Source organism: Columba livia, chromosome 4, assembly GCF_036013475.1.
Source record: "Columba livia isolate bColLiv1 breed racing homer chromosome 4, bColLiv1.pat.W.v2, whole genome shotgun sequence".
Taxonomy (NCBI): Eukaryota; Metazoa; Chordata; class Aves; order Columbiformes; family Columbidae; genus Columba; species Columba livia.
In genome coordinates, this window is record NC_088605.1 from 28,767,508 (window position 1) to 28,792,669 (window position 25,162).

Consider the following 25,162-nt stretch of genomic DNA (forward strand, 5'->3'; position numbering starts at 1 on the left):
CTTTCATTTTCTCTCTGAGAACCAGGACTGATCCAAGCCTGAATCATGCAAGAAATGCGAAGACTGCCGACTGCCCTGGTGACTCTCGCAGAGTCTACTTTAATTTATTCACTGAGAGCACAAATCACGTTCAGTCGAGATTTCAGATGGGAACCGAGCTGTTCTCGCCGCAGGCACCAGAGTGTTTATGATTATTATTTGACTTTTTTTATTAGCAAAGTCACACACTTTCTCTCTCCTCTATTGATTCACCAGAATTAAAAAGAACAGCGGCAGCTCAGTCTGCTCAGTCTGTGCCCCAGCATGCTGGAGCGGGTGTCTGAAGAGCACAACGCCCTTCTCCTCTCCTGCCCTGCCATGAGTTGGAGGTGGGATGGCAAGGGAAGTTTCTGCCTTTCTGAGAATGAGATTAGGCAGAGGCATAAGATACCCTTGGTGATAAATTAGTTAATGCCACGCTTAAAAATAATAACGGAACTGCACAGTCCCTTCAAGCAGAAGGTTGCAGAAGTGCCCATTTAGGGGTCACTCATAAAGTTCCCTTCTAATTCTTCCTTTGGGTGGGAATGCCAGTGAGGCTGCACTATCTGCGCCCCAGAAAGCTGAACTCCCCAGCAGTAGAGGATCTCCGTTATTTCCTACTCCCTCACCTCTGCCCTTTGGCCTTAAGATAACTCAGGTCTCCACACTGAGGAAGGAAAACACATGTCATGGGTGGCAAACAAGAAGCCACCCAGCCTGTGTAGCACTGCCTTGTCCTGCACCTCCTTGGAGGCCTTAGGCTTTGATGAGGAGGGAGGTCACTGCTCTGTCTCTCCAGTCCCCTGCCCCCTGGGTTTGCAAAGCCAGGATTCGGTATGGGGAGCCTGGCACAGGGGAGGAAGGACAGCAAGAAGCTGTGGGAACAGGTTACTAAGCCAATTCTTCCTGCCCCTGGTTGGGCTCAGGCTACGTAAGCCAGAGGCCTAGGATCTTGAAATTCCTGAGGAGTAAGTCCAGGCCATGGACATTCAGTAATAAGCCCTGGAATAAAACTTGCCAGGCTTTTACAGGATCAAATAATGGTTTACAACACTGCTATTCTGCAAGGCATGTGTGTGAAGACTTTCTTTACTATTGTGTCTAGGAGGAGAAACAAAGACTTGCACATGTTCATGTAGGAGAGTCAGCTACAGAAATCAGAATTTGTACTAGTTGTGTGGCCTCTATGTAAAAAACACAATTCCACTCTTCTTGTTTATTGTGAGTGCGAGAGCGGTTTCCTGCTAGTTTATGGGTGCAGCTCCACCATCTCAAAAACTGAAGACAAAAAAGAAAATTCTAGAGTACATTAGAGTCATCTGTATGAAATGGAAAGGGAAAGGGTATTTACACTAGGGACTCAATATTTTTGTGGCTGGAATCTGTAGGGAAACATAATCTCAGTGACAGTAGCTCACAGCAGACTGTCAGTCCCTTTACCTGCACGACTGCTGAAATCTCTATTTGAGGTCTGTCAGAGAAGTACGGACCAAAGGCAGAAAATCCTAAGTAACTGTGTTGATTTTTTCCCTTAGCAACAGAAATCTAACCTTGAAAAGCACTGCTAGCCTGGGCTAGAGGCTGCTGCTGCCACCTCTTACACCACGGACTGTGAGACAGCAGCAACTTCAACAGGGAAAGCCAGGTCCAGAAATGGGCAGGCCAAGGGCACCCAAATCCACAAGCATATGAAAAGTGGGGCTCTTGCCCTTTCCAAGGAGTTTATTGCCAATTTTCCATTTATTTATTTGTCTATCAGTTTTTGTAATGTAAAACAGTCAACTTTGTTTTTTTGGTTAAACCACAATAACTTCAGTGACTATGTTGAATAAATTCCTTGTGAGAATCCAGGTGCTTTAGGAAATGTCATCTCCAGTTCAAATGGGGACACATTTGAATGGCAGGCTGCAGAGCCGTTTCCAGTTACAGGGCTCAAGACCCAGAAGCCTGCAGCCTGCACCTCTGTGCTGCAGCTCACCAGGGATGCTCTGACCCTGAGCATTACCATGTTTGTGCAGGAATGTGCCCCCAGCAGAAGTGTGGAGCCCGGCGCTGGTCGCCCAGGACTTTCTCCACAATGTAGAGGCAGAAGCAGACACCTAGGAACACAATTCACACCTGCAAACCACAGGGGAAGTCATTTCACCGGACAACAGATAGAGGCCACAAAAAAGCGCATCTCTTAGATCCCACCTCTCCTCAAATCCTAGGTGCTGTTACCTGGGTTATGTCAAAGCATTTGTCTACTGTCAGAAATCACAACCCTGAATATGTCTCTTTACTGTTCTGCCTTCCTTCCAAAAGGCAGAAGACGCAAGAGAAGAGCAGCAGCACACACTTTTACCTTGCAAAACAGAGGATCATTCACCACCAGCTCTATCCTTGCAAAGGAACTAAAGCGCTCTCTGAAGACATCTCTCCCAGAGGCAGGTGAGATGTCCTGGCCCCCAGGAGATGCGAGCCTGGAGGAGGGGTCCAGCCAGGGAGCTCCTCCACTCCGCACTGGAGAAGCAGGGGCTCTGCAAGCCTCAGCGTGCAGGGCACAGGGAAGTGCTCACCTGGAAGAAAGGAGCGCTCAGCTCCAAAGACCAATACCAAACCAGAATATTTTCTGCTCTACTTCTCATATAGGTCATTTGTGATTCAAAAAAGGATTGAAGAAAGGGCAATTATAAAACCCTTAATGTACTACTAAAACATTTATAATAACTCAGCTTCCCAAAACTCACAGACATCTTCAGATGACTAAATACACAGTTCCATTATGCATCTCACCACAAGATATCTGCCCAGAACTGCTAATGATAGCATGAAGTACCTTGAATGCATGTAATTCTAAAAATACAGTGAAATATTGTCATGTAAATGGACTAAATTAACCTCTAAATTGATGATACTGTAGGTGTTCATTGCAACTGAAATCCATAAATCTTTCTTTTCATTAATTTTCTATTTTAATCAGCATTAACTGAAGATATTTTTTTCCCTCCTTAAGAAAAAGAGTGAAAAAAAAATTCTATCCAAAAAACTTACTGGTTTTGGAAATGCTGTTCGAGCTGACCACGTTGCACGACCTCTGAGCAGTGTTCTGTGAAAGGGCAGCTAACCATTAGCTTGTCCAGGAGGTTTTTCACTAGTATGCTGGACTTCCTACATGCCTGGAGAACCACAAGCTTGCGGTCCATGGGGCAGAAGTCTTTTTCCACAAGGAAGTTCGTAAGGCAGACCATGCAGTAGGTGTGACCGCAGAGCGTGTCTAATGGCTGAAGCAAAGGTTGCAGGCAAATGTGGCATATCAGATCATCATCTACTTCTTCAGTGTAGTTGTATAAGTGGTTTTCTTCCGGTAAATGTGCTTGGCCGCAGGTGACACAGAGTGGCGGGAAGCTATCCTCCATTTGTTCTTCTTTCTGGCTCATAATCAAAATTGATGCCATTCAAAAGAGGGCAGACGGGAACACCCAACCCGTTTTCTACTTGTGAGAGCTGCAGCAAAGCTTGTGTGCCATCAGATCTGTGGGGAAGCAAGACAAAGAGTTATGTTCTGGATTTTTTTCTCTTACCATACTTACAGGATATATGCAGATATGAAGTACCGTAGCAGGTTTTAGGGAAAGATCGTATCTTTGGGAGAGGAGGGTGAAGCAAAGAAGTGGAAAAAAAGAAAAAAAAAGGGTAGCCAATTAACTCAAGGGACCTCTTTCTCTTAAATCTAGCTTAGTTTACACAATTGCTCTCATTGTAAAGAAAGCTATCAAAATAGGAAGAAATACTACAGGCATTTAATGGTTGAAAACCTTGCATTAGCATATAATTGCAGTTCCAGTCAGCTGATTTTATGGCCACATTACTTCTGCTGGAAATTCAGCATCATGTGTATGCAAACATTGCAAGACTGCGTGCAGACATATAGGTAAGAATAACGGTTACTGCCCAAGTCGCCGCCTCAGCAGAGCGAGGGAGAGCAGCAGCTTCACCTGGCACACAGCAGCATACCAACACCGTACACACAGCCGGAGGGAGAACACTTGAGGATTTAGAACCTGAGACCCTCTAGACCATCCTCTTCCCACAGCAGAAATGGATCTCCCTGACTTTCAAAACCATTGAACACAAGACCCCATCTTTTACATTGCACAAAATGGTGTTACAGACCTCAAGAATGTACTTTGGGGAGAGTTCAGATCTTCTCTGTCTTGTCACGGGGACCTGAGACTCTGAATTTAAAGTTTGTATGCTTGCATATCATTGCTCTGAGTGCCTCAAGTTAAGAAGTTATAAACATCTGCACCAGCATAACCAGCTCAAAATGTCATTTTACTTCCCAAAGCACCAAATACCTCACATGCTGAAGTCCACAACACAATGCCAAGTACTGTATCACAAAATTAGGCCTGTTTCCTTAATAATATGTATTACAGACACTCAGTATGTCCCTAACTACAGACCCAATTAGCTCTGGCCAGAGCACCTGCCTGCTGGCATTTTAAAGATGTAAACTCTGTGGGTGGCAGCAAAACTGAAGAGTAATTTGTAGTTTTTACTTGATGAGCCCCAACTGCTCATTGGAGCACTTATGTCTCTTTACATCCGTGCTCATTTTGATATACCGCTTTGAAAATAAACATGATGATATAAAATATGCAATGGCCTAATTACTACTCTTCCTTGAAAATGTAAATCTTATTTGCTGTTCTGCCATAACACTGTACCCTTTCTTCCAGCTAGGCTTAATTTGCTGAGACAATGTGTCAGCCTCAGACACCCACTTTTGAGGGCAAATGAGGGAAAGAATAAAAAAAAATCTGACTGTGACAGAGCACATTTTCATATAAAACAACACCTTATTTTTGTGCAAAGCTCAGGGGCTCTAAACCTGAGAAATTAAACTTTAACATAGCAAGGCTTTTCTGACATAAAGGTAAAATGATTGCCCCACTAACTCTAACCAGATGTTTAAATGTCAAAACATTCACTTTAATGCTTTGCTAGATCCTATTCTTATGTAGCAATTATGCTAAGTGGCTGCATAATAATATTTCTTGCTTGCAAGACTAAGTTCTGCATAAGCTCTGTCTCCTGATTAGCAGTAGCTTCATTTGAATCAAAATCATTGCCTGTTAGAATCCTTGTAAATATTTAAAATACTCTATACCATGGCAAACATTTCCTTTTGTAATAATCTTCACCAGAGCTTTATGAACAGCTCTTTTTGAAGAAACAAACTCCTGGTAGGTTACTCTTAGCCAGCTTCTTAATCAAGTGGGGTGGCTGCGAGCTGGTGCTTGCTTTACCAGCAGCTGTGTTTCACAGAGGAAGCGGGAGAGCGTTCGCCTGATCTCCGTATCCCTCACACGTGGAAGGAGCCCATCCAAAGTCAACAGGGCCACTTGCAAGAGTGGCAATATACGCCTCAGGAATTTGTGGGATTATAGCTTTAAAAATAGTCATAAAATGAATTAGAAATCAATAAAGCAGGACAAAAGTAGGATTGCTTTATGAACTTTTTTCTTTCCTACATTCTTGAAATTTCTGGCACCCAGGGCAACCAGGGGAGTGGGCAATATCATGCTGATTCTCCACTCTCCTGCCACATCCTCTTGTACCAGCACACACAGGTGGATCCACATGGGTGCTCTCCCTGCACACCAGCAAAAGTCCAACCCCAACATTTTGTTGCCTCAAATGTTCCCAAGGACAGAACCTCTTCCTTCCTGCTAGCAGGAGACCCAGTGTGTGGCTTCCATCAGCGATCCTGCTGAAAGCTGGACCCGAAGCCCTGCCCTGGGGCAGGAGTGGCTGCAGGAACAGGAGCACAGGCATCCCAACGGCCTCGTGTCCTAACCCTGGAAGCATCACTCCTTTGCTCCCACATGTACAACACATCAGTTCCCCTGATACAGATTAGATGCAACTGGAAACAGTGTTACAGCTCTGAAGCAACTGCAATTATTCCTGCAATGGCTATGGAGAAAGAGAGGCATTGATACCCTGAGGCCATACTCTGCTGCAGCAAAAATGATGAGAGAAGCTCCAGTGGACACGAAGCCAAATTATCCTGGCCACATTATAGATACTCTTTACAAACCTGCCAGGCTAATAATGCATTGGTAGTGAGAAAGTGCAGGTGTGAGGAGCTGTACCTGAATTTTAAAACGTTTTCATAAATTGCAAATACTTGCTACAGTGCAGGAAAATAAAAACATCCATGTTAATTAGTAACAGGCACTAAATTTTTAGGAGGACTTCATTCGAGTCCGAGGGCTTCTGTTACTTATAAAATTTAGACTAGATAATAACACAAATTCAGGGGGGGCGAGGAGGGAGGGGACAAAATCTGTCAGCCTCTCCTGGCTAATCTGGTCTGTGTTCACCTATGAAGAACCTTCTTAAATTGCCGAACATATCAAGTAATTAAATTATCACTGTCTGTCCTTGGGAGGTGATTATACCACCACAGGAATTAGCACAAAGGGCGTGCAATGGAGTTGTTGCATAAATTCAGTCAGAGGCAGATGTTGTTTGAAATGTTTGCAGTCATTTGTATTTATAACATTTATGTGCTGTCACAACAAGCTACATAATTAGTTTAATGTTGTTTTAGGAAGCTTAAAGCCTCAATGTTGAGATTTGCTAACGGTTTCTCTTGAGCGATGTAGAAGAGAGGGAAAAGGGGATTTAAATTTGACCTGCTGATAACCAGCACATATTTGTACTTCTATTAACTATGAATAATAAAACATGCTTTGATCAAGGAACCCTCTACAGGTAGATGATAAAACATAGCTAAGTGAAAAAATGCGATTATTACTTGGCTGAAAGTCTCTTTCTCAAGGCCTGTGCTTGTGGGAGGAGGAGAAGGAAAATGAGGGGGGAGGAAACCTGTGTCTACCTGCAGTCAGTGTCAAGACCACTGGCAACCTCAGCAGGGCGAGGATGTCACCTAGGCAGCCCCACACTGGCTTACAGCGAGAGCTTTTTTATACAGGAACCAGTTGTTGCACAGATGATTGGCAGCAGGAGATTTTAGATGTGGTGGTGGTACCATGCCCAAAAAGCCATTGCCAGTGTTTGCCCCTTCACTGCTGCACAGGAAGGTTCCAACAACTGAAGTCCCAGATTTAGCATAGTTGTACATTGCCTAGCACAGCTTGGCTTAGATGAATACAATTAAATACTGATTTGTAACAATTTCACAGTGTTGTGACACTGCAGTAGGTCAAGCTCCAGCCCAAGGCACAGAGCTGGAACACAGGAATATGGTGCAAATGATGAAGGCAGAACACTGTCATCCTATATATCTGTTCTGCCAAGCTTTCAGGCACATGCTGGAACAAGAATGGTCACATGAAGGTAAGAAGTGCTGTGGCCACAGTGGCAGCCAGTATCAAGCTAACACATTTTTGTACATATTTACCCAACAGACTGCATTGATTTGAAAGAGTTTTCATCTTACGGGTCTTCACTCCTTACGAATTTGTAGCCAACAGACATGTTTAAGAGAACAACAAAACAAATCCAGACAAAAACCATGGATAGTAAACATGGAAAGTAGGTTAAGAGAATCCCTTTCATCCCCTTGCACAGGCAAGCTAGCGACTGTCCCATCCCAATTAGGCATTTCAGCAACCTTAAGCTTAAATCCTGACTTACCGTCACAGTTACACCGGCAGCAGCGCAGCAAGAGGAGGGCTCACCGAGTAGAGCAGCAAAGCCCCACTGCCTCTACCCAGTCACACTGTCACATATTAACCCAGCAGCGCAGGAACCTGCGCTTGGAAGTAGCATGGTGCAAAATGGAAGAAGCTTCAGGTAGTACAAACTGAGTAGCCAAGGCTAAAAGAGAGAAAATCAAGTGATGAAAGATAGCGAGGAAGCAGCTAACACAAGAAGGAATAAACAGATGCCTAAAGGCCAGAGAAGCAGTGACAGAGAGACTGGAAAGGCAGCAACGGGCTTAAATCCCAAATGGTGACAGACAAGCCAGCAAACAGGCATCACTTGAAAATGTAGGAGTGACACAGATGAGCTGTAAAACAGGTAGAGGAATTTAGCTCTGGTAGATTTGAAGCAGTATGGCTTGGGGTAATGAAATCCTCAGTCAAGGGAAAGGGTGGCCAACAAGTGAAGGGAAAACGGATTCTGAATAGTACAGTGAGATTAAAATATTAGATGTTTTTGTTTTCATTTCATCTGGTTTTCTCTCTGTGTATTTAAGTAACATTTATTAATGCTCCTGTTTTATTTTTGGACTCCTAAGCATGTGCGTAATAAATCCTATATCCAGTGTTTAAAAGGGGATGCCTTTTCATGCCCTGTTTTTCTGCTGTACAACCCTGCAGGAGGCAGAGGTACTACCAATAGAGCTGTTGTGCTCTTTTTAGCCGGGCTGAGATAACAAAGTCATGCTGCATCCTTCCCCCAGCCCCTGCATGGGCTGTTACCTCCTGTGGATGTGGACCTCTAAATGACTCAGGGCAAGCCTTCATGTGGTTCACCAAGGCAAAGCATGGACAAGGGCTGGTCTGTAGGTGTGTAAGGAAACTGCTCCATGACAGCAGCATTGCCAGCTGCTAAGTAAAATTAGAAGCTTGTTATTCTTCCAGAGATGCTTTTACCTGGCCTTCCTTTTGTCACAGTAACTGTAAGCACGCTGCAACCATCTGCCTTTCTTGATACTCAGCTTGTTTTGCCAGGAGCCTGGAGACTGCCATCTCCCTTGCTAATGTTAAAAAATACCCACTTAAAATTACTAGGAGACTTGGCACCTTTCACAGTCACAGACTTAACTCTTTCGTGAAGCCTCAGCCCAGGTGCTGGTGGCAAAGACATGGGCAGGTCAGGAGATGTGGGCATTGTCCCCACCTAGTGGCTCACCCACACTGGGAAGAAGAGGGAGGGAGGGAAGGAGGGAGGGAGAGAAGTCCTCCTTCTCCCCTAGCAATAGCTCAGAACCCTCAGGTTATGCAGGATTAGCTGTGATGATACTCAGAGGTCGTTGAGCAGTCTGTTTATTTCACAATACTACAACAGTTGTGGAAAGCATTATAGAGTGACCCATACTCCAGTATTACCTATTGTACGAAATTTTCCATCCAAAAAGACATTCCAAAGATCTTGTCAAACAGATAATGTAATAATTTGCACCAACCTTGGCAGAGCTGCACTTGAGGCCAACAGGGTGAGTCTGTCTGCCTAGATCTGAAACTTTGTTTAAAAGAAGGTTATAAAACACCAAAGTGCCTAAAACCTTATAATCATATTTTAGGACCAGTATTCTTCCTGTGTGTATCTTTCTCTCTCTTTTTTCCTCCTCCTCTCTTATTTTAAATCTGTTCTACCTATAGAAAAGTCACAACATTTTCTTTCTGCTTGAGGTGTAATCAGTAGTAGACCATCTCCAACCAAGATTTGTTACGGACAGAGCTGAGGTGTATAACTCTCTATAAAAAGCTGGTAATTGGAGAAGGGTTGAGGATCCTGGAGGTATCAATTTAGCAGATGAGAATTCAGCTTGACTTTCAAGATCATAGAAAAGACTGTTAGAGCTGGCTCTTAGGAGAAAATACTTGTATTTAAAAGCTCAGCACATCAGTACAGAAGGTCTCTGAGACAACAAACAGGAACTCCAAAATATCTCCTCTGCCTGGACCCAGCTGGTTTCTCAAAGCTATTATTAGTCAAAAAGTCCTTCTCAGAGCTTGTAACAATCAAAGCACTTCGCAGAGCCTTTGGTGATGAAAGACATCTCCAACTGAATAGAAAAATTCAATAGTACAGTAGGTGAATAACCCCGACTTTTAAAGTTGTAGCTCAAGCTGTGAAACCTAACAGAAATGTCATGCTGTGCCTGCATGCACAATAACTTCAAAAACCAGAACCAGATTATTTGAAAAAAAAAGGTTTTCTCTGTGGCTCATGCTGGAATTTACAGAATAAACCAATGCTGGAAAAAGTTTTTTTGTTGTGGAATTACGTATCTGAAATGTCTGTTAGGAATGTATGGAAATACATTCTGCTTTTTCATCTGTCTCTCTCTCGCACGCCCACGCAAACCTGAATTGCTCTTTCTGACAATTTCATGGATACAAAACTTTACTCAGCACGTTAAAATGAAAAAATTCAGCCCAGAAGTAATTTGAGAATATTAGGAACAGCTGGACAAGATTTGAGTGAAGAGAAGATTTGAGTAAGACATTACATATCCACAGGTTAACCTACCCATGCCATCAGGAATACCTCTTATGAATGAACTCACCTTAGCAGAAGGCAGTATTTCTGAGAAGACTTGTTGCTGGCATGCCTCTAGTTGTTAAATACCATGTTAGTTGAGGTAATAATTTCCGTTTCTTGCTTTTTTCAAAGCTCAGTAAGCCCAGACTTGGATCAACAGCATATGCCAGAACTACAAGCTCAGACTCCCAAGTGCAAAGACAAGTTGTAGCAAAATGGGCAGGCTGTGGGTAACTACTTCTCAGAGGCACACGGTCTACCTGCTCAGAGGAAGTCAATCATGTGGCTGAAGCAAGGCTGTGTGAGCAATTATGATTGGCTCCTAAGGTGCTTCCTAAATGTGTGCTCATTCTAATTGACATAATAAATGCCATCGGCATTTCACATACTAAATTATAAAATTGCATGGCTGTAACAAAAGGTATGTTACTGCTCTGATTTGGCTGATTGCTCGGCTGACTTTGGCAAGACTGACAGCCTCACAAATACCACAGGCTTGCTTTCAGTCATTTGACCCAATGACAAAACTGAATTTTGTGGATGCATAACCACATGCCCCAGCTGCCTTTCAAGATGCTCGTAGCTAGGAATAGGTACAACAGTCCATACAGACTGCATGAGGGAGCACATCCCTGGTCCTTGCTCCTGGTGTCCGTCTGCTGTGTCTGAGACATGAGGGACACGTGCCTGTCCACCCTGCTCCAGTGTTTCAGAGCAAAAAACCATGCACCTGCAGACCACTCTGGAGCCACAGGTGTTCCAGCCAGGTGCTCCTTAATCCAGACAACTTTGCCCCCAGACATATTATGGACCCACAATGGATACATGACAACACTGAAACACTGTATGAAAACCTTGCTGCTACAAAATGCAAAACTTGGAATAAAATTAATTTACTTCAAAATAAATAAAATAAATGCTCTATACATAGAGCGTGAGTTTTGTTCCTCATGTGAATTCCACGACACTGCTTCTACCATATTTCCTAAAGAAATAGGGCAGTTCTGTACTTGTTTTCTGTCTCTGTGTGACTCTCCTTGCTCGTCCCTGCTCTTTTGCTCCCCAGTACCTTTTGGATCTATTTTTCAATTTCAGCCCCATTTGACAGAAGCCTCCATATACATTATCATAATTACCATGAGAATAGGTTGCTGGGTAGGAGAGAAAAAAGGTTGATGTTCCCACAAAAAGAAAGGCTGTAGAGTAAATCCAAATCATACTTGATATTAGCATAGACAGGCAGGAAAAGAGAATGGTGCATAGACAGCCTTCAAGAAAAACTAATGCTGGAGTTACACCACATTAGGCAAAGCCACAGAGAGATAGCATTCACTAATTCTTCTGCTCACTGAACCCTGATACATAATCCAGAAAGCCTGTTCTCCTTCCTCTCACACACAGCAGCACAGGCACTGACACGGCTCGTACTGTCAGCGGAGGTATCTACCTGAACAAAAAGGTTTCCCCCTAGCCATGCCCTTTGCTTTCTGGCTTCGTAATGAGTGAATGCACTTTTTACTATGTCCACAAAGCAAAAATACTCGAAAAAATACTCAGTCTCTTTGAGAAGAGCAAGATATCCCTTCCTCCATTGTGCGTGGTTCAGCTACTCTCCAAGCTGGCCCAGCTGAAAGAGCTCAGCAAACCGTGACCCTCATGACCCTGGTCCATCAGGGGAAAAAAATGACCGTCAGTGTGACTGCAAGCTATTGTCAGTATGTAAAGGGTAAGGGGATAAGGGGTACTGGGGTAAAGGGGTAATCATGCTTTGGACAGACAGAACACATGCCTAGATGGTGGCACCCTGGCTGCCAGTGGTGCCTGTTCAGTCTCAGAGACTTGCTTGTTCTGATTAAAATGTTTTGCTCTCCATGCTTTGAAGATTCTGTGTCTTCAGGCATCGGGTAAGTAATCTCATAGACTCCTCCATCTGTAGGACCAGGAAGAATTACCAAGAAAAACCACCCCACCCTCAGCATCTTCTTAAATGCTTTAAAGTATCTTTTATCTCTTTTGTGGCACAAACTTCATTGTGGTTTATCAGTGTGATATTTGTGTTGGTAAAGATGAAGAATTACTTGCCCAACTCACTCTCAGCTTCATGACGTGCAAGTTGCTCAGCCAGCACAAACGCACCCCGAGAGTACCTGTACGTCCCATCAGATGTTCGCTCCACACAGACACACACATCACAACAGAAAACAGCTGCAAGAGCTGCAGCATCTGCACGAACAACCTGGCATGTGAACCACATGTCCTCCGTGCAGGTCTGCCCTACTTAACTTGAAAAAAATAACACAATAGGCAAAGCAAAATGCATGGAAATATGACAATCTTAATACAGCTTCACAGTAAGTCTTAATCTCCCTTCACAATCCTCTCCCAGGGCCCCAAGAGGGTCAGGGGGGCAGACGGGAGATTCTGCTACTCCATCCCATCAGCAACGGGGGAGGGAATTACTGCTGAATAGGAAATGAGAAGGCAAGGGCAAAAAGCACCATGAAGGACTTCTCCCCTGTAGGACAATGAAGCCCTGTGCCTCACCCTGACTCACATGGCCATGGTACCTGCCACCCTCAGACCTCAAAGCACCTTCTCACACGTGACCACGAGACAATGTCTAATAACTACAAAGCACAGAACATACGATGGATAACCCTGCTAATAACACATAATAAAGCCAGCCATGCTTTAATTACACCGTGCATTTACAACTGCTCCTCTGATCTAGGAGTCTCTTAATGCTTGACAAACTACTTAATGAGTTCTCACAACACCCTGTGGGGACCTTCTTTAGGAGCAGCCCGCAGCATGGGTGGATGAGCAGAGGAAGGGGCTGGTGGCTGCTCCCACACCACAGACCTGCTCAGACCTGAGCTGAGGGAAAGTCTGCACAAACTCTTGACTTCTAGGGCTATGCCCTCTGCTTTATGAATGGGCACCCATGGGGGGACAGCAGCAACTTGCAGCAGCTGGCTCCCCAGTGGGACTCAGCTAAGCAGAAGTGAATGCTTTAGATAAAACCTCTGGCCCATTGCACTCAATGGGCAAATTTAAGCAAATTCAGTGAAGCAGGAGTTTAGTTATCTGTATCTCAATTCCACTTACGTTGCACCTAACTCCAGTACTGTAATTTATATATAATTATTATTAGATAATAAATATAATCTAATAATGAAAATTAGTATTATTAAAATTTACAAATATAATCTATAATTGAAGTTATAGGTTTGTAAATGTCTACACTTTCAATAATATCTCCTCCTCCTGCCACTTGGATCCACAAAAAACCCAACCGAATAAACTAATTCTAACCAGAACAAACAGTCCTTATTGAAAACTGCATGAAACAGAGACACTCTGCTCTTTAAAATAACACAGTCCAAAACCCTTCCCTGCCACTCAGTCCCATTCAGGCACCTGGAAAAAGGAGGACACAAGCCCAGGCAGGGTAGTCAGCAAGTAGATTTCAACAACTTAGGAGGCAGCCTCCTGAATAATGGGCAGACACACAACATGCACCTGGAAACAAATTTCAGAGGGCAAGTGGAAGAAGTTTGGATGAGCTTAGAGGCATTTCGCAATGCCAAGTGCTGAATTTCACATTTAAGAAAAAATCACTGTTGGAAAGAGGGAAACATATTGCACACTGAAGAGGCTGAACGTAGCAGCCCAGCTACTGCAGCTGGACAATGTTTTCTGGTGCTAACACTGGTTACTTTTTGGGTCTTGAACAAGGAGCATACTGTCTTTCACTCAGTTATCTCTCCCTTACGAAACGGTTCTAACCATTTCCATTTATATTCACTGATAGTCCCGTTTTCTCATTTGGGAGTGAGCTGTGTGCTAGAGTTTATAGCTGTCTCCCAAATGGGGAAAGACAAAGTATTTGAGCAGGAGTGGAAGCAGCTCCCAAGCTAAGGTTGTGCAATAGTTTCCATTCCAGGGCGCCTTTCTGTAGCAGGGTAATGTCTAAGATCCCTGTCTAACAAGTGACTGGGCACTCAGCTACCAAAACACATCCTCTAGAGCCTGGTTCTTCCTCAGCTGCTCAGTGCTGGGAAACAGTATCCCTGAGTATGGTACTAATCACTGGACTGGATTTGTCATTGCTTTAATTGGGGTTTTGTTGGAATTCCTCAATAAAATACAGTGCTAATTAAGATGCATGTGTTGCTGATAACCTTGTAACGTTGTCCTTAAAACGAAGAGGCTTACTAAGTTTTGTCAGTCACGACATCGGAGTGATGCTAGAAAGATTATTAAGTCTCTTGGCAGAATTAATATTTGCTTCCAGAACTGGTTCTACGGGTGTGAAGACCAATTGTGTGCTGCTTAATCCTGTATATGAGAAACCAATTTGGAATTAGGTGCTTAAACTATCCTGCTTCCTGCATCCTTCCACAGAGTCAGATATGATCTGCTGCATGCATGCAGGTAAGGGGATTTTTTAATTATTTGAAATTCCTCTTAGAAGTCATAGATATTTCAGTGCCTCAGACCCTTTTGATTGGATCTAAACTGAGGTGTTCTTCTAAATAGCAGCAGTATGACTAGATGACTCCTCAAACTGAAACTATGAAAAACCAAAGCTGTGCTACAAGATGCTTTCCAACACTGAGTTCTACTTGCAAAATCCTTTGTGAACCGTCACCATTAAAGAAAAATCAGATTTGAAGAAGAAAAGCAAATAAAACAATAACGTCACCCGTAGTATCAGTATATCAACAATATCTATACTATGTATCTGTAGGTGTGGAAAGAAAAAGGCTAGGGAAAAGACAAGCAAAATGTGGACTACAATTATATTCAATATCAGATCAAAATTTACCTCATTTCAGACAAGCCATTTTCTAAAAAGGTGAATGAGTCCAGACAGAGAAGTAGCTACTATCATTTAATAAAAAATTACTAGCACATGTAAACCGTTGTTTCATTGAGGCTCCTTGTTTTAGTAAGATTGTTGCAGGTGTATTAAAATAAAACTGGAGGACCAAGGAGAGGGCTGCCAGGAACCGCTAGACAGGTAGAAAGTTTCAGCGTGTTCAGCTCCTTGATTTCCTTGTAAAGGAGTAATTGATGTCTATTCACAGGGTTGGCAAACAGTATGCAGTCAGAGGCCGCTGTACCTGACAGGAGCTGTTAACCAACCATTCCCTGAACATTTACCAAAGGTCAAAGTTCCTGTTTCCGTGTTCCTTGAATCAAGTGACTGACGTATTGGTCTGTTTTACAGATTCAGCTTGAGCCTTTGGGGAAAGCCTTGGAAAAAAATCAACCACATCTCTGCACATCCCAGTTTCTAGGAGCAAAAATTTCAGTGGAAGAACTGGACTTGCACTGCAAACAAGCACAAAGTCTGACAGTCTGCCATGATACCAGTGCCTCGCCATTTTAACCGGAAAGGGTCTTTGTTAGGTCCCCAAAAGGTCCCTCGAAATCAGCTGCAGGCCTCCACCTGCCCCTGTAATGAGAGGGGCCAGACTGCAGCATCCAGCCACGCAGACAGGACTGACAGCTCCAGAAACACCTCACTGCTTCCCTCCAGCAGCCAGCTTGGAGGAGACGCTCTGCATTTGAAAGCTTTTACTGATTTACCTCCCTGCTGGAAACAATGATGTTTGATTTCCTGGTTTGCAGTGAAATGAAGCTTATCTATCATCTCATCCTACGTGCAAGATTTATTTGCATTTTTCAAAGGAAAAGCTATGCTGGGGGAAGATGCCAGCATCTTCAAACTTCTTCCAAAAGACAATTCAATTTTTTCTTCTGATAGACTATCGCAACTGGGAGCCAGGAACATTCCTCCTTCCAACTCTGTGCTACAATTAAATCCTGATGCAGTTAATCCTCAAACACAAGAGCCTGGAACCACCTTCCAAAAAGCAGAACTCATGTGAGTGAAGGGGAGGAAACTTGTAGAGGACCATGAACAAGTAAGAGGAATTAGCAGCAAGAGAAATAACATTTTCAGGTGGCAAGAAAAAGATAATGAAGAAACAAGCTTCCCCAGATTGAATCAATTTACATTTTTGGAAAATGTACATAGGCTCTGAGGTTTGGGGTGGAAGAATATAAAATAACAAATTAATAACAGATTACTTCCTTAAGAGGAGTTTTCAGTCTCAGGAAAGCAGATGGGAACATTGAGGATACAACTCACAAGGCAGCAGCTTTCCAAATGCCTAATGGTGAATCCTGGCTTTTATTTACAGATCAGCATTTGTGTTTTCTAATGACAGCTTATGACAGGCAGTGCTATTTCAATGAAATGGTGGGGCTGCCTTGATATTGTTCTGCATGAACCTGAACGAGCAAATGAAAACTGGTTTGGAAGGTGGGATGAAGAGAGAGCTCCGTTTCTACAGGAGACTGTGGGAAAACAATTGCCTTGCATAGTGCCCAGTACAGACACCTAAGATATTCTTGCTTTTCTTGCAGTTGGAGGAACCCTTTCCTAGTCATGAGGCACACAGAGAAAGCATGAATTACAAGTCTAATATGCATGCCTTTCCTGGACTGTTTTTTTTTCTCAGTAGATGTCAAAGCAGCAGAGATCTTGATGCAAACAGTTCACCCCTGTTCATTAAAAACACCCCCAAATGTGCTTAGCTTTAAACATTTGCATGGGTCCTGATGATTTATGTACCTGGACCTCTATTCTAGTGAGTACTTTAAGCGTATGCTTCAGTGTACAAGGTTGTCCGCCTATCCTCATCACAGTCCTGGGTTCTATGTTGCTGTATCTGTGCATATACATGTTCTCACATGAACAATCAGGCTCATTGGTAGAAATGAAACTTAGAACAAGTTATCTGTATTCATGTGTATTCAGATGCAACCATTGCATATATCAGTACTGAATAACAAGACTTATTTGAAGTTAAGAACTGAATGTAAGTCAGTGGAGAAATACATGAGTTAAAGGTAAAAACTAAACCAAGTTCTCTTTCTTCACCTCAGCTGCAGTTGTATGCATAAAATCAAGCTGCAAGATACAGCAAGGGCGAACGTAACCTCAATTTACCTCCTACAGCTGCAGCGAGAGTTTGTGGGTTTTAACCTGGGGGAGGGGAAGAAATGGGTTTCCAGAGGATTAATAAAACGATGGGCTAAAACAGCTGCAGTACAAATGGTACCTCTCCACAGATAATCAGTTGTCTTTAAATATGCTTTACAGAAGAAAAAGACCTTCTTAGCAAAGGGAAAACAGAAAAGCAAACACATCTAGCTAACAAGAAGGTAATGAACTAAGCAAAGCACTTTTGCATACTGGCATGTAGTACCACTACCAAGAAACGCAGCAACCTACATGTGCATTATATGGCCTTCTTCGTGAGATTATGAAAATAATCCCTGCATTAGATATTAGGGAGACTGAATCACTAATGGCAGGCATAGTAAATATTTATTGCTGCCTTGCTGCATGGCACTGCTGAGAGCACAGGCTGAAATTCGGACCCTCCTGCCACAAACCTGGTTTGTTTGCTGGAGTGTTTCCTTCCACCTTTGCCACTCTGCAGCAGCTCACACCTGACCAAAGGGTAAAAGCAGCAACAGCACAAAAACCCCAATATAAGTCTTTAAACTCACGTGTCTGGCTTTACTGTGTCTCTCATCTGCTGCTGGTGAGGTCCTGCTGGTGTGAAATCCTGGGGCTCAGGTAAGCACCACCGGGCAGGGGAAGGGCATCCAGCCTTCAGCCCCGTCTCTGCAGGCAGGGAGCAGACGGTGGCACATCAGACAGGGAAGCCTATGGCATGACAGAAGGTACAAAGAAAAGCTGAATTGCATAAACCTGAGCAATTTAAGGTTTAGAAAACCACACCCTCCCCGTCATTTCTCCTGCAGGCAGATAAGCGAGTGCAGGTTGCTCAGACAACAGTGTAATCTGAAGATTTTACTTTTCTTTCCGGCTTATATCAAAGTCCATTTTCCATATGGCTCTTCCTTGCATTTCTTTTCTTCTTGCAGTTTTGCAGTCAATGTGGTTCAAATTTAATAAAGTCCAGTGGACCATCTTAAAAATTGCTTCAAGACAAAAGATTCATTTGGCTTTCCCCATAGAAAAGGAAGATGAGGCCTGCAAGCTCTAATCCTGAGTCCATGCTTTGGAAGCTGGATCTTCACCTTGTCCCTGCATGCTTGATGTTCATGGTGAAGATGTGAACCGCATAAGAGCAATTTGTAAACTCCAGAATCAGCTGGCCGAAAATAAAAGCTTTGCTAATTTTCTGAATATTGCAAAATAAAGACTACGATAGCCCTATCTTCCCGTAATTTTCATTTGAAAAACTACCCAAGAAAGGGGTAAAATATTGTATTGCTGAACTGTAACACAGCAGCTGAGTGTGGAAGTTAACTACAAAGGTAGCAGAAGAAAAAAGATCTTTTTTTTCAAAAACTATTTCCAGTGGAGGAAAAGAAACCCTGATCTACCCACTACTTGAATAACTAATAAATGAAACTACTTCAGCCATCATAAGTATTTGCTCCTAAGGAAGGAAATGTTATAGAGGAAGCAAGGCAGCTTCATAGATGGACTTGAAGTAAACAACTGCAGTATATGCCAAAAACAGGCGGAAGGAAATCCCCAGCCTGTGATATAAACATCTATGGCTACCAGGTCTTGGCCTCCAATTCATTCTTACGCAAGTTTGTTTCTCTTCAAACATTTTAAAAGCATATGTGCTACTTGTGATTATAAAATCCCTTGCTAAATATTTATTTTAAGAAATCATCAAGGGAACTGTCAAGTCCTACCAGCAAGTGAGACAGTCACCCTCTTAGCCCGCTGGATCCTTGTTTTCAGTAGCATTTGCCTCTCCCGGCCTGACAGCACAAAACCTCTGCTCTGAGTTTCTTGAGGAAACCTGGGATGATCCCCACCAAGCTATCCCACAACCGCTCGGTGCACAGTCGCCCGAAACCCAGGTGTGTGCTGGCAGCACCGTGCTGGAGCTGTGGCACTGTGCAGCGCTGAATTGCTGCTGCTCTTCCCCTGGGATGGGTGCAACACAGAGAGACACGGCCCGCGTGGGACCAGATGTCCTCGATGGTCACAAGGCCAGATATGTAAGCTTCATGCGTCAGCCGTCTGCAAAACTGAGCCATGAATATGCAATGTCCTTTTAAAAACGTGCTTGAGCTACAGAAGCTTAAACATTAGCAAATACATCCCCACAGAGCAAAGCATGTGTTTAAATCCTTCCTCACATGTGAGGTCTCTCCACAGCTGATCTCCCTAGATCAGAAAGCCCAGAGCCCTGCTGTCACAGGTGACCACATCAGACACTCTCCACTACACACTTAAATCCCATTTTAGAAAGTGGCCAAGTTTTCACCCTCTCCCACTGCTGAGAGGCTTTTCTAAGTTTCCAGACGAAGGGCCAGTTCAGACTCATTTGTTTTCATGCCAATGTTACTGGATTGCTTAAATAGCCTTTCCCATCTCATGACATGTTTTCCTATTTTCCTTTGCACTCAAACTCTCTAAGTCTCTGCTCAGAAGAAATGCTCTCTCCTGCTTATGCAAACTGCCCTCTCAGGCACCCATTCCTGTCTAAATTATTCTCTCTGAAATATGGCATACATACATACACATACATACATACACATATCTGGCAAATTAATTCCCCAGAAGTGAGTTAGTTATTGGCACTGAACCGAAGAGCTGGTGAGCTGTACCCACCGATGGAAGATCCTATGCTGAAACTGTCTTTCATCTGCTGGGGAGAAACGGGTTCCTCCCTTTGCCTGCAACTGGCTAAAGGCTCTGACAGATTTTCTTCATTAATGGCACAAAAATGTGAGAGTATCTTCCTAATATAATTCATTCTTTTGCATCAAAATGGCAGCAGCCTTTCATAGATATGACTGGTGTAATTTTACTTGCTTGATAAACTTATAATTCCCTGGTATAGCTTCATACACTGGAGGTGAAAGAAGTTAACACATTTAGCCTGTTTAATTTTAAAACAAATTTGTACAGTTTGTCTCAACCTATGTAAATATGGATATAAGTACAGGCCTTTCCAGTTGCAGATAGCCTGTGCTGTGTTACTGCTGAGATTATTTCCAGGAGGACAACATGCTATAAACTCTATTGTATTAGATTTAGTCATTTATTTACTTCAGCTCAAAGATTTCAGCATATATTGCAATCATTGGCAGCAGACGCTGTGCAAGCTAAGTTAGAAGATTAGTCAAGTCAAATTAGGGAAAACTGCAATAATCAAATATTAGGTGATAATATTGTAATGGATGACATCTGCTTTAGGTTGAAAACATCATTATGTCTGGCAAACACACTGCCCATGCAGTCTCCTCCGAAGTCCCATGAAACCAGAGCAGACAGGGCAAGGGGCAGATCAGCTCTTTTCCTGCCACTCAGCCCTCTGTGCCAGCCCCTGGTCCCAGCCAGCCAGCAGCCAGCTTGCCATAAAGAAAATAAAAGACCAATATCCAGTGTGAGCTACATTCCTGTCTGCAAGAATCCGGCATGTGGCTGAGATGGGCTGTCTCATTCAAGCACACAGGGAATTAATTTCCAGTGCTGTCGAGTATTTCTGTGATTGACCCCATAACAACAAAACACACCCTCATCTCTGCCCCCAATGGATGGACAGTAGGATGACAACCCGGAGGTGGAGAGTGTGTGACCCTGACTGACACTCTGCTTTGATGGAGGAGCAGAGAGAACAGGAAGCTGGGGAAGGAGCATCAAGAGCTGCGGGTCATGACGTGGGGCAGTGGGGCCAGACCAGCAAGGAGGAGATTTAGTCCCTCCTGGGATAAAGCCATCACCTCTCTGCAATAACAGCAGGCCACTTCCACATCTCGCATGAGCATTTGGTTCGGTGTTCTCAAGTGGGATTGTGCCAAATATATACCTTGGCTTGTAGAGTAGGAACAAACTCCAGGGGAGAAAAATCAGGTTTAGAAATGAGTCCCGAATTTTTGTGCCAGTTTTTGTGTCAATTCCCTCTTCTTGTTTCCTTCTGATGGAAAATCAGCAATCTGAATTGGATCACAAAACTTAAAAGGAAAGATTGCCAAGCACTTGTATTATGGACTCTCTGGGGACTACTGAGTGCCATTGATGTTCTTGGAAATCAGACTATGGACTCTACAGTCATTAATCATGGACGTTAAACTAGCAATTCACTACAGTGTGACAGCTTAAATAGGATATTGATTTCCAAAGTTGACCTACTTGGTGCAATGTACTGATGGCAAGGATCTTACACAGTCTGTATTACTTTGGGAAGTCATGTTTCATTTATCATAAAAATTTACTGTATCTTCTGTATTCTGTACCTTTACATTTTCTAGAAAACTCCTGAGAAGGAGAACAGGAGCATAATAAGGAAACCAAACCCACGGTATTAAAATAATCTCTTGTCCTCAATCAATGAACCAATAACACTACGAGACTTAAAACTACTGTTTTTTGAAATTGACAGCTCTCATGGGCTGAGAGAGCACATAATTAAATATGGCCCTACTGCAAAAAAAACCTCAGCAACTTATGCCATACCAACAGCTAATATCATCCCACCAAAATGCTCACGTGGCATCTATCAGGAAGGGCTCCAATGGGGAAAGCCTGCAGATCCAGCTGTACAGCCTCAAGTGAAACTCAGGGTCCTTCCACTTCCTCCAAAAAAAAAAAAAGCTGTGAACACATGAGCTGTACATACATAAGCAAAACAAACATTCAAGTGGCCAAAACACTCTGGCTGTTGGGAGAGGATAAAATTACAGATAGGCAGGCTCTATATGTTTTCCCTTGGGAGAAATTTTTGAAGTTAAAAGATTAATCTGGGCTCTCAGCACATTCATTAGTTAAATTGCAAAGCAAGCTTGTTACATAACTGACCCCAGAACAGTTATAGTCATCTTGTCAAGGTTCACGGTATGGGTGGATTGCTGACCAAAGTAAAGCAAATGCTTTCTCCAGGACGGAAGCTCTCTGATCTGCTAGAAATGTCAGCCTGTGCCCTACCTCCGTTTTTTGATTACCTGTGCCTTTTCAGAAGAATATACTTGCATAGCACCACTCAGAGGTCTCTCCAGCATGGAGGGAGAGACTAAGGAAAGCTGGGTTCACTCTGAAGAAGGGGGCAAACTGAGGCACAGAAATTAAGTGACTTGCTCCTAATTACCAAGGAAGTCTCTGGCATAAAAAGCATCTCACTAATTCTCCCATACTTTGTCAAACACACTGAAGGGGATCATTTAAGATGGAGTAAAATGTCTGTATTAAAAGCATGTACAAATGCATAGCATGCACAGTCCCTCCTTGAACTAACTTCCACAGCTAGATTTGTATCCTGGGAGCAGTCCATAGAGTTCAAGGTTAGAAGAAAGAAGGAGGTCATCTTTCCCAACTCCTTGCATGTCAGAGGCTGCCACATCCCCTACTCTGTGCCCTTGGGTTTAGCCATATCAGGAGTCTTTCTAGGAAAGCCTCCTGTCTTGGTGGGGAACTCACTAGCCTCTTTCGTAGTTTGCTCTGGGAATTAATCATTCACACTTGTAAAAACACATGGCTAATTTATTGCTAATTTGATGACATTGCTTCAGGTTACCATCATCAGTCTATGCTATGCATTTCCTAGCTGGCTGAAAGAGCCCTTCCCAAGCTGGTAGCTGCATCTTGTACCACTACCTGTTAGACTTGCACTAACATCCCAGTCTATTTTTCATGTGGACCAAAAAGATTGTGCTCAACTAGCATGTATATTACCTAGTCCTTAGGTAAGATTTTTGCTGTTTCCTGCTTTCTCCTCCAACTTTTAAATAATCTTTTAAAGTGCTGACTGTGATGTGATTGACATTTCTCCACATGAGTCTCCCTGTATGCATACATACAACAAATACTACTACGCTACACAGACAAAATCAGGTCCTTGCTCTGACTTGACTCCCTTCTGCATGTGTACTCAAGGATCACACTAGATATTTTGACCTGCTGTTGGGATAGGACCACGTTCTGAGATTGTCCTTAAAGATCTCCGAAGTCTTTCCACAGTCTCTATTCTTTTTCCTAAGCTGTCTTCTCCATTTCTGTAGATTCACTACATGTTTCCTGATTCCAGGTTTATAATTTTGCATTTGGCTTTTTTAGAGTACTCTGTGTTTGTCTGAACCCCACTTTACGCAATTCAGACTCCATTTTCTGTAGCACCATGTGTGATCGGTGAGTGATCCAATATCTTTTCTGTAAGACCAAGAAATGAACATAGCAGATGTGTGCTGAGTTCTGATCTGGCACTGGAATTTTGCCAGAAATAACCTTTTTTGTGTGATTCTTCATCAACTGCTTTGATACATCAGTTCTTAGCCACCTGACATGTGCTTACACAAGAATGTAAAATGCTTCATTTTTGACCAAAATATGTCAGGATATCAAGCTGAACACCTTTAAGGGTCTGTAATACCTGTATAGTTACTTTATTAACCAACAGGTAATCTTACATAAAAAAAATAAACCAGGCTTACCTAACAAGACTCATGTTAAACGCAAACATAATTGGCTGTCATTAATAATATTTCTGTTCTTTATTACTCGAATTCCCGTATCAGAGTCTCTATCATTTTACTGGAAGTCAGGTCAGACTAGCTGCCCCGTTGTTCTCAGAATTATCCCATCTGTGCTGTTAGGACATTGTCAAAAAAATGAGCATGCTTTCAGTCTTGGCAAATTTCTCCAACATCCTCAAATTTATTAAAAGTTGACATCAGTGGGCCAGACAATTTCTCAGATTTTTTTTTTAAGGATACACAGATGCAGGTTATGCAGGTTCTTAAGCTTTTCCTGAAGTAGGAGTTGTCTAACATTCTCTTAATTACGAATGGGCTAGAAAAGAACTCATCCTCCTCACTTGATATACGCACATCATCTTGTTTATTTCCAAACATAAACCAGAAATATTTTCAGAACATTTCAGCCATCTATATATTTCTTATTAACAATTCTAGTGCCTTCAGTCCTTGCTGGGCCTACACCATCGCTACATTTTTTCTTATGTAAATTAAAAACTCCTTCAGAACACCATTTTCTTGCCAAGAGCAGATTTTGCTTTAGCCTTTGCTAGTAATTTCCATACTTCATAACACATAAATAACAACAGATGTCTAGCTCCCCTTTTCTAACCCCTTTTTCCAGCACACAACCACACACTTTATTTAAATATATGTAAGTTCTGTATGTATTCATGTCCACATATGTCTATAGATATATATACATACATAGACCCATATACAGATATGTGTAGGCGAATATATACCTGTTTAAATGCGTGTGTACTCCTATGTAAGCACATTTCTACTTTCTGTCTTCTTTTGCCACACATGTTCTCTTAACAATGTTTTGCCCAGTTAGCAAACTTTTATTGAAAAACTTGCAGTTTTCATTCATACCTTTCTCTTCCCAGTCACTTTTGTTAAGGACTGTCCTTGGCTTTGGGAAATTTGCCTTTTCAAAACAGCATATCACTGTTTGGGACTGTTTTTTCTTCAACTATATTGAATGTAATCAGATCATGATTACCTCTTCCTCAGGCAACGTGATTCCCCATCTAGCAGATTAATCCATTTTTATCTATTATCAGGCCACTCAGAAACCAAATTCTTCCATGCCACAATTTACACTGTTTGTTTCATAGAACTATCATCCAGTATTTAACACTACCCTAGTGATGTTTCACAGGTAGCTAAATGAAATCTTCAGCAAGTCTCCAAAATAGAGTTCTCCATAATTACATGGTTCTCTTCCCACATGCAGTAGTAGCTCATCCTGTCTTCAGATTTAGTTCAGTGACTTATAATACCACCTCTGCTCACGCATGCTTGCTCCTGGGCTTTGGTAATCAGCATCTCACACTGTATTTCTTAAAATCCT

General features: G+C 42.7%; 1 protein-coding gene across 9 annotated transcripts in view; it reads right to left on the bottom strand.

The window, feature by feature from the left end:
* LNX1 (ligand of numb-protein X 1) overlaps nucleotides 1-25,162 on the bottom strand; it is a 157,400-nt gene that overhangs the window by 66,095 nt on the left and 66,143 nt on the right. For 5 of the 9 annotated variants that reach the window (XM_021285931.2, XM_065060907.1, XM_065060900.1 and 2 more), the window contains 2 exons: nucleotides 17,848-18,007; nucleotides 3,055-3,535 (listed from right to left, as the gene is read on the bottom strand). In XM_021285931.2, the coding sequence (XP_021141606.2) occupies nucleotides 3,055-3,458 (404 nt within the window). In that variant the 5' untranslated portion in view covers nucleotides 3,459-3,535; nucleotides 17,848-18,007. Of the gene's footprint in view, nucleotides 1-3,054; nucleotides 3,536-7,674; nucleotides 7,696-10,279; nucleotides 10,463-17,847; nucleotides 18,008-21,814; nucleotides 21,914-25,162 lie in introns of those variants that run through there. The other 4 variants (XM_065060903.1, XM_065060902.1, XM_065060905.1 and 1 more) reach the window with 4 other exon arrangements.